Below are 16,156 nucleotides of genomic sequence, written 5' to 3' on the forward strand. Positions count from 1 at the left end.
GTTTCTGAAAAGGTTAATGAGACAGAGCTTGTGAACTAAGTTAGGCCATCACACTGCAGTTACCAAGTACAGAGAAGCTGGAAAAAAGAACAAAACAGATTCAAATGGAGAATTGAGGCATCATGACAGACAAGATAGGCAAAGAGAATTATTAATACCTGAATTCACTTCCCACCTAGAATATTGATTGTCATTCCAAAGATCTTAAGGATTCTAATTTGAATTTAAAGTTCTGGCTTTCATCATAGCTTTGGCATCTCCTGACAGGTGAAAATGTTAGGATGCTCCAGCCTTACTCCAGAGCCATCAGCAGTCCTTAAGACTGGACAAAAGTATCATACTATCAACAATCATACCAATCCACAGCAACAGTGAGCGTTCTAAACATTCAATGTTGAGTGTTTTTGCAAAACAGAACACAGATGAACTTGACTGTAGTTTTTTGAGACTACAAGCGAGTAAAGATAACTACATTAACAACCACTGCACAACAAAAAACATTTGCCCTAGGATGAATTTAAATATACTACAGTAGACTAAAAAGTAACCCAAGGGTATCAGCTGCACAGTTATCTAGTGAGATGTACATCAAATAGAGATATACTTTGTTTCAGTTCTATCAGACCTTAGCGATGCTACTCAAAACTGTCAACAAAGACCTGGAACTCAACTTGCATCTCAATTACCAAAATATCATTGTATGTATTGTTTTCCACCACCTGTAAAGCAGTCTTAAAATCAAGAAGCCTAGTATGATCTGGCCTTTACAGTGATGCTACTAAATGAAACTGAATGGTCTGTTACTGAAATGAAATCAGACAATCTGAAGGTCTGATTTGATGAATAAATCAGAACTCTGCGTAACGTGTCAAGCAGTTCTAGATAAAATGAAAACAATACAATAGTCAATTTCAACTTATTTGAAAGCTTACTAACCTGCAATGATTTCTCGTAGCTTGGGATCTAAGTTTACAGTACATGGCAAAAAGGTTCTCACATCACGTGCAACAAGAACAGGTGTTCGTGAAGATAAAAATACTTCAAAGTTCCGTATATCTGCATCAATTTCAAGTAGAGGTTCAACATCTTTAGTTGTAGGAATATTCTTTGAAATTCTGGGGAGAATATTAGATAAATGATAAATGATATTTATTAGAGTATGAATTCCATTGGCATAGTGATATTCCAGGGTGAAATACTTGTCCACTTGCATCCACTCTCCCTGTTTTCCAGAAAATGTAGACAACCCACGAGTTGCATTGTCTGCAGAAAGACCTATTTAACATTTTCTAACATGCAAAAAAACTCAAACTGATAAGTAATCTGATCTAATTGTATGCTTCAGAGAAATCTCAAAGAGACAGAAGACTAAAGAATCTCATACAAGACTAAAGTCAGATCAGGAACTTATAGATCAGTAACATCAATTCAGAAGTGAGGAGAAGCTGACATTTGTCCACATTAACCTCAAGCATCCATTCAAATTCTCATATACCAGTCAGAAATCACATTGTTAAAAGATCTTATTTGTAAACTAATGTTTCTTGTAACAGGAACACTCAGGCATCTTAGACATTGATCAAAACTCAACTGTGCATGATTTCAAGGTAGGAGGTGGAAAAACAACTACCTCTTTTCAAGTAATTAATCTTCTAGGGCAAAAAGTCACAAACAGAAGAGAGCAACAGTACAATGAGACACAATCAATGTTAGAGGCTGTTGATGCATTATGTCTACTGTAAAGAAATGGTGGGTTTTTTTGGTAAGCACTAGTGTAATGGACAGTTCTAGGAAGGAATGAGGAGAAAGATTAAATATTTGCCTTGTAGAAGTTTATGAAAAGCTCATACCAAATGCAAGCAAGTGATGAAGGCTGAGATGATGGGTCAAATGGATCTATCTTTCTGACATGTCACAGTATCATGACTGATACCTCATCTGATACCAAGTAAGAAATTATAATCTAAATTAAAGATTACTAAAATGAAAAAACATTCCTCACACCCAGTGTAACTGTGAAAGAATGCACTGAGAATGCCTGACATGGCCATAGCAGTAAGTATGAGGCCCCTCTATGTGGCTACCAGTGATAACCATGCTATATTTGGAGTAAAAATAGAAAAAAGTTCTGAGGAAAAAAAACTCCAACACCAAAACTTTATATAAATATAAAATGAATGAGGCATCTCACTAGTTAATGACTTTTCCCAAAGTTGTATCATGATCACAGTTCCCTGAAAAGGGGTGACTTAGCATAGACATGTTGACTGCTCTGTAAGCTGCTGTAACTTGCTATAAAGTTAGGATAGAACCAAGAAAGTTGTAAGAGTTTTCTCTGATTACCGGGCAATTAAAGCAGCTGAGGCAATAAGGCAACTGCCAGGGCTGTTGTGGAGGAAAGGACTGCACTGACAGAAAGGCAGGAAGAAGCCCTCACATACGCTCAGTAATCTACCAAGTGCAACCAAGAATCTCTTGCATTGAATCAATACACTCATGTGTCTATGAAGGGAAAAGAAAAAACACTTTAAAAAAATTGGGTTGTAATTGAATTGTATTTTTAATACAGTTAATGAACTACGTCTATCATTAGCTGAATGATTTGATCTTATTCCACAATTCCCTCGCTTTTTAAAAGCAGCAACCTTCCTTTATCTTTATTTTTAGATCCTCCATAAAAAGCAGAATTTTATGTACCATGGGATTATTCCAGAAACAGCAGTGGCAGATTTATGCAGAATATTTAGCATTTAATGTTAAGAGAAATTAAAAAATTGAGGATCAATGCTAGGCTAGATGCTTGAATTGCAATTCTTTTACATTAAAAAAATGTATTTTAGCTGTGGTTAAACTTCAAGCCTGATCTTTTAGGATGGTGTTGTCCTGTAGTAAAAGTAGAATTAAGGAATTCTTATAAACGTTACCAGAAATTATCTGACCATGTAACCAACAGATGGAGGATACTGCCATACCATGCTGCCACCATAAGCAGTAGCTATGAATAACTTTATTCACTGTGAGATGTTACTTGTACAGCATAAGAAAATGTAATGAACATAAAGCACAAAAGCAAGTGCCAAGTGTAGCGTATTCTAACAGAAGTTCTTATCCTGTGAAGACATGGTCTGCATGGCAGTTGGAATATTCACTTTAGGGAAGTTCAGTGCGTGTAGGGTTTCACACAGGCTCAAACCATAACAGAATAAAAGGTAAGAAGAGAATTTTGACACCCTAAAGTAGGTTACAGTTACACAGAATGGAAACAGTTCATTATCCAACAGTGTTTAAAACCATCTAATAAGAGCAAAAAGTTGTTCCCAGCTCAAGGGCCAAAAGGTCAAAAACCCCAAAACGAAACAATGAAAAACGAATTGGCAACATGAAGTAAAACTTGTATACTCAACAGGATCTGAGAACTGTGTATTTTACACTAACATCTATCTACTATCTTATTTTCTTCCACTCTGCCTTATATAAAACTATGATGAAACTGACTGTAAGTATGCATGTAAAAAGGCCAAGACCACTAATGCACACTTCAGTTACGTTCAGTTCATTTACTGTATTCTAGACAAGAGTTCAACGCTGTCAAAAATCAAAATCAAATCAGTTGTTAAGTCAGGGACTGAAGAGTTAAAGAGTGGCCTACTTCAACACTTAAATCTACAAATAAAAACCCAAAAGAGAATGTGACATAGATTTAAATAAAGCACACAGCTGATGAATCACATGAAACAAATTAGCTGAATTTTAATGCCAGCTCTACTTAAGTCTCAATGCGAACAGTGTTCTGAATACGATGAACAAAGCTACTGTTCAGAAGCCAATAGCCCACTGCTGGTGTGCAGATTGAAGTCTCTATTCTAACCTCCTGAGCTCAATGTCTTAAACTACGCCTTTGAAAGAAATATTTATGCAAATGATAATCTTTTGGCAAAAAGCCACAAAAATCGTATGTGCCTGTACTTCTCAGATAAAAATACAAGGTTAGCATATAAAGCACTTTAGAAGTTACTTTTTTCTAAAATACAAGCACGCAGATCTAAAAATAAAGCACTATGAACATCCTATTTTCCTTCTGGGGCCAGATTTTCCTTAGGCAGACTTATTCTTTAAATCAGAAACATCAAAACCTGTCAGAGTTAAGAGTGCCTGTTTCCACAAGAAACTACTTGAATTTAAAAGGAATAAGCCCAAAACAGAATATTACATTAAAAGAAGAGAATCTTAAAACTTCACCCCACTATTCTACATAGCCTTTCCATGAGCAGCAAAAAATCCACACTGAAAGTGGTTTTTAGTAAGTTATATTCCAACAACGATGGGTTATTTCTCGCTTTTTCCTCAAGGTAACGTCATCCACACCGAAGGCTGTGCTGAGCCGACATTCCCTGTTCAGTTGGTTCAGTTAGGCCCTCAAATATGCCAACAGGCTCTAGCACCTCCTCTCCCCAGTGTAGGCAGGCATCTGGCTTCGTGTGCCTGAGGTCAGCTCTGACACAGGGCAGCTGAGTCACCTGTGATCCCATCAGTGTGATAAGAGTAGAGATTCAAGAGCTATGTTTAAGCTCAGGTCTTTGCTATTGGTCCTTATCTGAGGTACATCTAAAAACCTTACTGGTCTTGATCTTGACTCACTGGCTCGACTTTCTGGCTTGACCAAAAACATGCTTTGTGACTGCAGACAAATGGGCTGTTGGCTGTCCCTGGTTACTGTCACTGAACGTGCTCTGATTTTCCTGCTTGGCTACTGTGGGACTGTACCTCTTACTCATGAGGACAATGCCCTGCCTGTCTTGCTGTCCTCATCTCTCAGCTTGCCTTTTTTCATGGAGCAGCCTGCTTTGTTGCTCCTGAACAGGCAGAAGGTTGACTTCTCTGCAAGTTCTCATACCCTGAAGGGCCATTCTTCCTGCTCTTTCCAAACCTCTCTCCCTGAAGATGAAAACAAAAAAATTCTGCAAGTTACTCTTCACACGTCTAAATTTCCTTTTTTCCTCATGTGTTTTACAAGAGCAGGTAACTATGTGGACAAGTCACTTAACTTTTACACTCCATAAAAAGCAACAGACATAATCAATTTGTTCTTAAAGAATAAACAGAACCAGAAGGTATAAACACAAAGGCATGTCATGTCTTTTCTATCACGTGACTTTAAAATTTTTCTCTCAATATATTTAATTTAATTATTTTAAACAACATTTTTGTGGTAACTTTTCAGTAAAAATGACATACAAACATTTATTCTAAGTGTTTGATACTGAGAAACAGAACTAGAAAATCTGGGCCACTTGGAATGTAATACGAAATTCTGATGTTTAACAGAATGCTGCATCTGATCTCTAATACCTAATACACACATCAGATAGAGCACTTTGCTCTGAAGTTGTTTATCCTGTTCTTCTCATGTCTGGTCAGTATAGTGACACTGTATTTTCATGCCTAAGGGTGCATCTGTTTCTGGATTGAAAGCTCTCACACAAAACAGTCCAGAAAATTTTAAGTACTATCAATGGATCAAAAATAGTGCTGCAAATATTCTTTTAACCTGAAATGTTCAACAGGTCATTTGCACGTTGACAAAGAGAATTTGCTCATACACACACTTGTATAAAGGCAGGAATAAAAAGCCATCCCACACTAAATACTAATAAAACATAAGGAAATGAATGTTTTCTCTTTATAAAGACAAAAAAAAAAAGAGAAAGCTATAGTCTGACATATTTATCTGGACAACAATTTTAAACCCCTCAGTGCATATTAAGCAGCAGAGACTTCACTGAACAGGTGCAATAGCTATTTAAAAACTCCTATTACCATAGGTACTCAGGAAAGCTTGTTTTGCAAAATTAACAACACCATTGAAGCAACAGTAGATAAAGCACCTCTTCTGAGTGTTCCTGGTTTTGATCATTTCAGAAAAAGAAAACACCTTTTTTTCTCTTAAAAGATTGCTATTTATTAAACTAATTTCCCACCTCCAATATCAGGCACTGTCACTGAGTCATATTAAAAGGGTCTATTTTTGATTTAACTTTCCAGAGCACACCCTACACTAGCATTCTTTGGAATGAGAAAAAGTGTTTATACAGTTATTGAACTGCCTGGACTCATCCACAGCTTTGCTATTTGAGCTACAGAAGGCAAAATAATTTTTAAAATCATTATATTTATTACCCAGATGGAAAAGCAGTGAAAACAGTTACAGAGAAGAATCTAAAAGACTGTTCAAAGCTGCTCTGTAAACAAAAAAGTAATTATGTCTCCCTAACGGACAAGTCCAACAAGATCACTCACACAAGTGAAATACAAGAATACGGTATTAATCTGGTTTCTGGTTTCATCACTGTCCATCAGTTACAAAGCTGCTTTATGTGGGGATTCTTTTATTGAATATCTCCACCTGTAGGACTTAGAAATTCAGCAAATATTTGCAGGTCCTCTACCATTAGAAATGGCCACAGTTCATCCTAGTCTCCAGCACAAGGTTCTTTCCTGGAGCTACATTATGGCACACAGTCAACCTCAGGATCAGGCAAAAGGACACTTCTCCAAAAGCAAACACTTACACAAAAAAGCATGAGTTCCCCTTCTCAGAGTAAGTAAAAGACTAATCTAGCCATCTGTTGCAAATGCTATAAAGAAATGGAAGGCAAAAAGGTGCAACTGCTATTGCACACAGTTGCTGTGTTCCCCCCTAAACACACATCAACCAGTGGTGCTTGGAGGAATTTGAAACATACACAAGAGCGCTTTTGAGGGATGTCATTAGTGCACATTGTAAGCATTGATACTTATCTGGGAAATATTTCAGAATTCTGAAGACTTATTCTATACAATGAAGTTAAGTAAAAGAAGGTAAAAATATCCTTGTCCTGTTCGGATTGGCTTTTGCTTCAATCCATTTCCTATTATAATCTCCTTCTTACTTGTCATGTCCTCTGGTACTCTTTTTACCATCTCCTTTATGCCTTGCTTCATATGTAGGTCTATTTAGCAGACAGTTTGGACAATGGCCACTTACTACTCAACTGGTATGTTGCCTTTTAACATTGGGATCACACTATCAGCACAGCAAGAAACATAGTAATTGTATGCACTCTTCATTTTAAGTAAGAGGCAATAAAAGGAAACTGAAAAACAAAAAGTAGGTTAAATATTTAGAAGTAATGCCTCACTGTGAGGTCTACGAGAATATTAAATTGTCTACTTAAAGGAAGTGATTTGTTTAAACCTGGTCTCGGCAAAAGATGATTGCAGAGAACATTGTAACCAGAGTGGTGAAGGTGGCACCTTTCATAGCCTTTTCATTTTTAATTTCTATAATCACGGAGGAGCTGCCCTGCTTAAATTAATACATCAATAGATTTTATACAACTTGCAAATCCCTCAAAAGTTAATTTCATCCTTTTTTCCTGAAAGATATTTAAACAGTGTCAAAACTGGAATTAACTTAATAACCTCCCAGAAAAGTTAGAATTAAAATGATCTTGCTCAATTTTAACACTGCTACAGATTTGCTGAAAACATGTAACATACTTCTTTAAAAGAGTAATTTAATAAATATTTGTCTAAAGCAGTGTAATGAAAAAGTAGACAGATAATGCTTTTCAGTTTTTATTTTACTTCTTTTCTTCTTACTTATGTATATATATTAACAAAAAACCCTCAAATGATTTAAACAAAAGCTTTTAGCTCAACACATAATTGCAACGAAATTACAATAATTGTACCAATTAAAATAATCCTGAATGAACAGTTTGTCATCTTAATGTTCCAATGGTTTATAGAAGGATCTACTTAATTAGCTGAAATTGCTTTCCAATGTTAGTATCAAATGTCATTTGTTAAAAGTTGAACGATTTCGAAAATAATTTAACAAAGCAATTTTACAAAACACCAAGAACCAACATTTTCTTTTCAGCTGAATAAAGCAAGCAGATGTGTCATCAAACTGCTATAAAAATAAATGAGCCTTTATATGGGGAAAAATAAATTTTACTACTAGTGCTACAGAATACTATTTTTCTGATTTTTTTATGAAATCAATTTCTTTAATAATTTCAAATCATTTGCATCTTTCTGCTATTTTCAGTATGTTATAAATACATTTTAAGTTGAAGTTGTAAACAATGAAGTAGAAATATTCAACTGTATGTGAAACAGAAATGTTTTATGTGGATTCACATGTCTGTATCATAGAAAAAATCTGAACTTATCAATAAAACAGAGCACTAATGAAACCACGTTATAAAACTTCAAATCTACAGTAATCATGTGCTGTTCCACCCGTAAATGAATTAGTTTTTACCAGTTGGTTCTGAAGAAAAAAAAGAAAAAAAGAGAAACAGAGGATCAGTTGTCTAGGAAGCTGAAATTAAGTATTTCTCTGGTTACCACTACTAGAGAGGACCAATGTTACTTTCCTAAAGTTCGTGTGTTCTGCCTTGACACATTGCTTTGACAATGGATTTGACATCCATCATAAGCAGGCATGCACACATACGTGCACAAGTACTTGATTGCAGAGGTTAAATTAAGCCCAAGTGATGGAATAACTGTATGTTGCTAAGTTTTAAAGAATGGTTAGTTCTAACTCTGAGGCAAGCACAACTGTTTTCTCATCCTGGAAAAGATTTAAGATGCTTGTTTTCTGTATTCAGCCTCCCAAAAAGCATGTTTTTCAAGGAGATTAAGTAAGGGTGGAGATCCTAATCTGAACAGATGGCTCATGAGAGTTTCTTCTATCCTGAGCCAAGTTCTCATGTTTCAGCATTTTGAACTAATATATAGGAATAGTCATGTCAACAATTCAGGGACCGGCAACTAGTTGCTGACGTCTTCACAAAGAATTGGTAAGTCCTGTCTTAGTACTCCAGCTTAAGCAAAGCCTGGGCAAAGAATGGTAGGTCTCCCATGACAACAAGCAGGACAAGCAGAGTAACATCAAAATTAGTCATTAGGAAGTGCTTGAATGGAAGGCTGTGAGAATACCCGATTTCTGTATCACTAAACAAACTGTCAATTCAGTTCTGTGGCTAAGCACTCTCCTCTCTTCAAGCACTGAGAGGGCAAGCCACGGTCTCTCTTAGGACTATCTCCCTAGATACACCAGCCTTACATTTCCCACAGTTTCACTAGGTAATGGCTAGAATTATATTAAAAAAGATACAGAATCCAGTCTCTAACCCCAGAGGACAAGGCTATGATCTACCTAATTCCTGGTTGAATGTTCTGCCCCAACACTATCCACACATAAACATAAGGATTATGGATTACTGTCAACTTTATACTAACTGGTTTGTTGAGGATTTTTTCCCCAATGAGCCCTCTGTAACAGGTAGATCATTAAATTGTTCTGGCATGCCAAAGTGTGTTCCCTGACATTTTATTTTCAAAGGGCAGACAGAACTTTACTACAGTGCCCATGCTTGCCTGGACAACTCATCATGCTCACCAGGACCAGAAGGTTCCTGCAGCTTCTCAAACAGCCTGCCCAAGAACTTGGTACAACTAATTTAGAAACATTTATCTTTGAATTAAAAGTAGACTTTGCTGCCCTGTTTTGTGCTGAACTTAATCTTTCCCCTGGGCTGCAAATATGCTCAAACCCCATCTATTTGTCCAGCCATTTTAGGGCTTCATCCACTGACGCTCCAGGATCCCAAACAGGCTCTAGATGCAAGGCAGGCACCATACGGCTCAATTTAGGCCTTACGTTAGAGATTCTGGGCAATCACACTAGCAGAACTGCAAATGCTGCAGGAACTTTGGGGTAAAAACTTAGACCACCAAGTTTTTCAACTGTTTACAAATATAGTCGGTTATTTTCTGGATTGCATTTTTTAACTCAAGGGGCATATACATGCCTAAAATTTCACTTTGAACTACATAAATCTTAATGCATAGTACAAGCCTTAATCATAGAATCAGCAAAGATAGACCAGAAAACACCTTTAAGATGTGACTGGCAAATCCGCCATCTCTAGAAGAGAACTGGTTAGCTCATAGAAATAGAAACTCTCCCTAACACCTTCAGATTTCAGAAGAACAAAGGCCTACAGGCAAAACAATCACAAAATTACTTCAGTGACTTCTTCGAACATCTTCCAGTAGATAAAGTACTGTAGACTTTGAGTTTTGCTGTGATAAGAGGATATAAATAGATAAAAGATGTTCCGCAGATACTCTCATTTAGTGAGTAAATTTAATGAGGAAAGGGACCGAGAAGACATTGCCTCCCATACAATCAGCTTTAATAGTATAATTTTTAATCAACAAGGTAGCAATATCAAATCACTGCCACCTACAGCCTTAAGCAGTAGAAAATATCAAGAAACAAAGTTAAAACTCAGAGCCTCAAGCTGAAATGAAAAATTAAGGCCTTGGGGGAAAAGAAATAATCAAATGCCTTACACTGGGGAAGAGCAGAAAAAGAGAAGGTACTTATGTAAAACTGACTCCTCACTGGCAAATCAGACAGCAATGACAGTCACAACAAAACTCAGTGTGAGACTACGGCCTTCCTCATCTTCTTTAATATCTTTCCTACTTTGCTACAACCTTTTTGAAAATCTCCAAATAGAGATACACACTTTTATTCAGAGTACTCCACCTACTGAAAAAAAAGCTCCCACTAGCTTCAGATTTGGCTCTCTACACTGAGCTCTGACTAAAAGCCTACAGAACTGTAAGCTGTATACCACCACCCAGAGGCACAAATAATCTCCAGCTGAAAGGCACAATAGAGGCAAGTAGTCCAGCATCACACAAACTGTGACAAACAGTTCTAGAGCAGCTTTCAATTGTATTAAGTTTCCCTACTGCATTCTTTTCAACTACAACCAACAGCAGTGATGAGAAAGGGCCCTCCCCTGCACTACACAGTTCACAAAATAAAATTCTGGACACTACAAGACAAGAATTTTACAGAGGCAAAATAGCACGGAACTGAATAAATCATATAGTACATACACAGAAGGGAATTAACTTCAGAATATTTTTATTCTTTCATTTCTTAATGCTCCACAACTTGACTTGTTTCGTTTTACTACACTTTTTAGTATCTTTTGAAGGTATTTATTATTCTCTGGAATACTGAAAAACAAAGCATCCAGTGAAAGAAAACACTGACATTAAATACGGCTGTAGGATTTGCTAAAACAAACAAGTGAGGAGAAGCTGTCAGAGCTCTGCTGGCCAGACAGTCGTTCTGCTAGTGCCACCTGCCGGCATCACACTGCCGTGTACCCCCTGCGTCTGCAGAGCAGCTCGCTGCTAGCGGTGCTGAGTAAGGGCTGGTTATAAGGTACCTCCAAAGACACAGCACATAGAACAACAAAGTTCTTGTTACTTGTCTTGCCCTCAGGGCACACAAGAATTATCTACTGTAACCCTTCAGGGGGTAAGTACCTGTAACATATCGATCTGTTGCTTTAACCCTCCGGCCCACACAGTCAGCAGCTGAAAGGAAGGCAATGGAGAGTTCTCACTACAACAGAAGCTTGGTGATTCACAAGTTTTTAAACAAATGATATTGTAGAAACCGGAAAAGTATCTATAGTATCAAAACATTCTCCTTATATGGAGAACATGACTGCATGTGGAACTCTACACTAACGCAGAACTTAGACTCCCTTCATCCAAGTGAGATGTAGAAAGCACAGCCCTCTCCTCACATACTTCAAGTTCAGAAATGCAGCAAAACCTAAAAATAATTTGCACTGTCACAATAAAAAGTAGTTCAACATAAACTTTTCAATCCTAGGGAAAATATAACCTTGTCTTGTTCTGAAGTACTGACAGTTTTAAAAAAGAAATCCTTGCAGAATTAAAAGGCAGGGAAAACACAGCACCAACTCAGCACAGGAACAGCAACTCTGGTATCTATTCATAAAGACTCCAAATGGGAAAACTGCTTTATAAACAAAAAACTGAAGTTTTAAAAGAAGAACTAAAGCAAACACTCTACTTTGAACTGATACAGAAACAGATACTTAGGCCAAGTTACTTCAAACAGCTGTAGATAAAAAGAATAACAATGACACTGAAAGGATTATTCTGGATTTTTAGAGCATTAGATAATGCCAGAGAAGAATTCACAGACCTTTTCATATTCAGCACACGGTAAAGATGATCACCCAAATCACCAGACAGATGAGATCTCATCTTTGTCAGTATATCAGTAATTAAGTATTTAGCTCCTTACAGAGGTTCAACAGAAGTGGCTAAGTGTGACACTAACTCTTTCCTCAAGCACGCAGCAATGTTATTATGAAACTATTTTTTATAGTTAAGTAGAGAAAAGAAATTCAGTCTTGTAGCTTTATCATTTTTGCAGCAAATAATCTGTGGTATTCTTTGCTAAAGAGAAAATCCTGAATGTTTTTCCTCTTTTCATTTTCCTTGTTTTCCTGGTCTTGCAGGTAGAACACAAACAGTTTTGCTTAAAAGATCATCGTCTTCTCTTTTCCAATACACAGTACAGGTTTCACAGAATTGTTTCGGTTGGAAAGGGCCTTTAAGATCAAGTCCAACCATAAAGGCAGTGCCATCCCAAACACCTACGAAACCGTGTCCATAAGAGCCTCATCTACACATCCATTGATTATCTCCAGGGATGGTGATTCTACCACTTCACTGAGCAGCCTGTGCCAATGCTTGAACACACTTCCCAAGAAAAAAAATTTTCTGCACATTACTGACCTTAGTTTTATATACTACAAATTTATACATTTACAACCATCCATTATGAATTGGCACTCTACTCAAATGCCTCTGTTTCTTCCAAACACAAACCTGTATAGCAAGAAGCAAAACAATGCAGCAGGAGTCATGAATCTCCTCCACACCTGAACTATTAAACCCTGACACACTCCAGCTGGCACAGAGTATCAACAGTTCAAGTATCTGTACTAACTACAAATAATCCAGAACCCAAGTAAGTCATTCATATTCAATTCTGCCTGTCTTCTCCTCATGTTGGTTTACTACAGAGTTAACAGTAAATTATATTGGAGTTATGAGTGCTCATTTATGAGAAAAATTCAGGTGTCTAATACCTCCTTTGGTTTATCAAAAAACACAAAGATTGTTAGGTCTTGATGATAGCTTTGGACTTCAATCACTCTGAAGCAATTGCTGTCAATGCTTACAATCAAAAGACTGTAATGAGCTTCTTCAATAACAATGAAAATATATAATTATTAAACATGCTATATGGCAAATCTAAATTAAATCAGGAATACCTACGGCAAGGTTACTGGAAAGCAGGAGCGAGAACTCCTGATGATTCTGAGTTATGTACTTACCTCATCACATAAACATTTGTGACGCTAGCCATGTGAAGCCAAAATGGAGGGTGAATACCAGAATAGCACCTACCTCTCATAGATGGTTTTTAACGTCAGCTGATCTGGAACACCTTCAGTCTCTTCAAGATGCAGGATGAGCCACGATGTCCTATATGGCCACTGCTCTGTGAGATTGATCCAACTAGCCAGTCTATCCCAATTGAATGTGATCTGATTAGCTCTCAACAAACGACCTAATATAACAGGGAAAAAGGGAAGAAAAATCTGGATTTTTTTCCGTTTTGAAAGATATCTCTTTTTCCCCTCTCAAAGTAATAACTACCCAAGTCCTTTAACCTGACCTCTGAACTTTCTGGTACTATATTTTTAACTCCATAGGTTAAAAATTGAGATCTCAAGTTTCATCTAAAAAAATAATTTGACAACATTAATAAAAAATCATTGCAAATATTAATCAGAAAGTGATGATCTCCAAAATTGTCAACTTTACCTCTGGGTTATACACTAGTTATTATCATCCTGTTACAGGTGAATCTGAAGCTACTTTAACAAAACTCAATCTCATAAAAACTTCACACAGCATTAATTTCTCACTCTAAACACAAAAATTATGCTAGTATTGTGAAAGAACTTCTGTGCACTGTCATATGAAATATAGTAAAAACAAGTTAAACACACAATTGTCATCTTCAATAGCTAATAAAGTAAAATAAAAACTATATACAAAAGACTGTTTTAAGCTGATAAGGCAGGGTATAAATTACAAATAAAGTTAATTTTTAAAAAGGCAGAAAAGTTAATGCTACAGTTTATGCATTGTACCAAGTTTACTAAAATTGCATTATTAATATTGGAGAAAATGTATAACTTGTAGCCTGAAGGCTCTGCTCATGAAGTAGTTGATGAAATCACCATATATAACCACAGATGATAGTACACTAAAGTACTTTTTCAGGGTTTTTTAATTTGTTTTTATAACTGATTGTGATTTTTTTAATGTTTTCAAATCTGCACTGTAACTTGCCAATATTACAAATTTCAATGACAATGCTAAGAGACTACCAGTTAGCTGTAAGACTATTTAGTGCCTTTTAATGTCTGTAATAGAAAAGACTGTAAATAATAATTCCCATTCATTTATTGAAACATGACTTTATTAGACTTCTGTAAGTCCTCATTAACTTGTTTCCCATTTTTAACCGCAAATGATAACAATGTCTTATTGCATTTAGCTGAAGGGAAATAGGTCATAACATGCTTTCATCGGTACCAAACAAACATTCAGGGAAAAAGGACTCCAAATATCCACAGTGAAAATGTAATGGATGCATATCTGGTTTTACCTCACAGTTTACCTTATATTAGTATGTAAGTACTACCACATTTGTTCACATTAAAAAAACCAAAAAGTGTCTCACATCAAAAATTAAAAACATAAAACTTTCAGAAAATGTAGGCCAGAATCATTTGACTCCCAACTGAAGTGAAACAAATATCAGGTTTGGTTTTTTTTTTTTAGTTCTACATAGAATAGTCAGAAGGATTTGCTTCAGAAGGATTTTTTTTAAAAAAATAAACACGTGGTCTGACTTGTAAAATTCAGCCACACATTAAAAAGTCTGAGTGTAACTACAAGCAACCAAAACATGATACCACTTACTGTACACAAACGTGCCACACTTACCCGTCACTGAAACAATATTTAGCAATCTTCTCATGGTCTGAGGACTGATGTCACTGAACCAATCCTCTGTAACCAACAACTTGGTCAAATCAAAAGACATTTGGCGGGTAATGGTACGTTGCATCTGGCGTCTTCGGTAAGTATCCTGACAAAGGTACAAAAAAGTAACAAATACTGACTAGTATTAAAAACTTGTATCTATTTTAAATACTTCAATTTTGATGGATTATAAAGATAGAACCTTTTTGAATACTCATCGGTGAGGCTGATATAAACTACCATAAAAATTTACCAGAATATAATTCTGATTCAGCTGTGTAATAGTTGAACATGATTTCCGTATGAGCCAAGAACTGCTAGGAGTTACACATTTTATTTCATGTTAATTCTAAGAGGGGAAGATAGAGTGACCTGGTAAGATTTTTGTAAAAGGTTACTAATTTCAGCATTGCCATAATCACAGCCTCTACAAAAAGTTAATGCCATGCATTTACTAATTGCATTTTAAAGTAAACATTAGGTACCTCTATGAGAAGTGTTCCCCAGTCTCTACCTATGATGCCACCTCAAGAACCTCAGAATCCTCACACACTGCATTGCTTTTCACTGCTTCCTAGACACTTTTTATTCCACCTCATCGTAATTCTACATAAAAATGGGAAGGCAGAACAGAAAGCAGGAAAGAAAGTGTGGTGGACATGTTGCAGTAAAAGGTCACTATTATAATATTCTAAATTCCTTCATTCGCTCAATAACTGATCCTTCTTGGAATACCCTGTGATGAAGTGATACTGTGCTTACGCACAGAACTCCAAAACACACATACATAGATTGATCATAGCTACTACCAGTATGCTGTATCACCTCAGCATTCTCAAAGAGCTATATTTAAATATATGTAGAAAACCATGAACAATAACTATAATAATAAATAATTTAAGTATTTGGGGAAAAGAAAACTTCAGTGAGCAAGAAAACTTGTCCTCTTTGACAGAGCATCGGTTTAGCACGTATTTTTCCTACATGGATCATTCATATTAAGTTTGTGAGAACAGTTTTGTAAGTCTTCCAGGCTGACATCTTTAAAAACACTGAAGAAAAAAAATAAGAGAATAGAAAAGAAAAAAGGTATTACCAGTATCTCCATTTAGTCTAAAAA

General features: G+C 36.2%; 1 protein-coding gene across 2 annotated transcripts in view; it reads right to left on the bottom strand.

The window, feature by feature from the left end:
* KIDINS220 (kinase D interacting substrate 220) overlaps positions 1-16,156 on the bottom strand; it is a 75,515-nt gene that overhangs the window by 21,548 nt on the left and 37,811 nt on the right. For both annotated transcript variants that reach the window (XM_061989801.1, XM_061989802.1), the window contains exons 21-23: positions 14,998-15,142; positions 13,384-13,546; positions 937-1,115 (exon numbers count right to left, since the gene is read on the bottom strand). In XM_061989801.1, coding sequence (XP_061845785.1) covers positions 937-1,115; positions 13,384-13,546; positions 14,998-15,142 — 487 coding nt within the window. The remainder of the gene's footprint in view (positions 1-936; positions 1,116-13,383; positions 13,547-14,997; positions 15,143-16,156) is intronic.

Source organism: Colius striatus, chromosome 2, assembly GCF_028858725.1.
Source record: "Colius striatus isolate bColStr4 chromosome 2, bColStr4.1.hap1, whole genome shotgun sequence".
Lineage (NCBI taxonomy): Eukaryota > Metazoa > Chordata > Aves > Coliiformes > Coliidae > Colius > Colius striatus.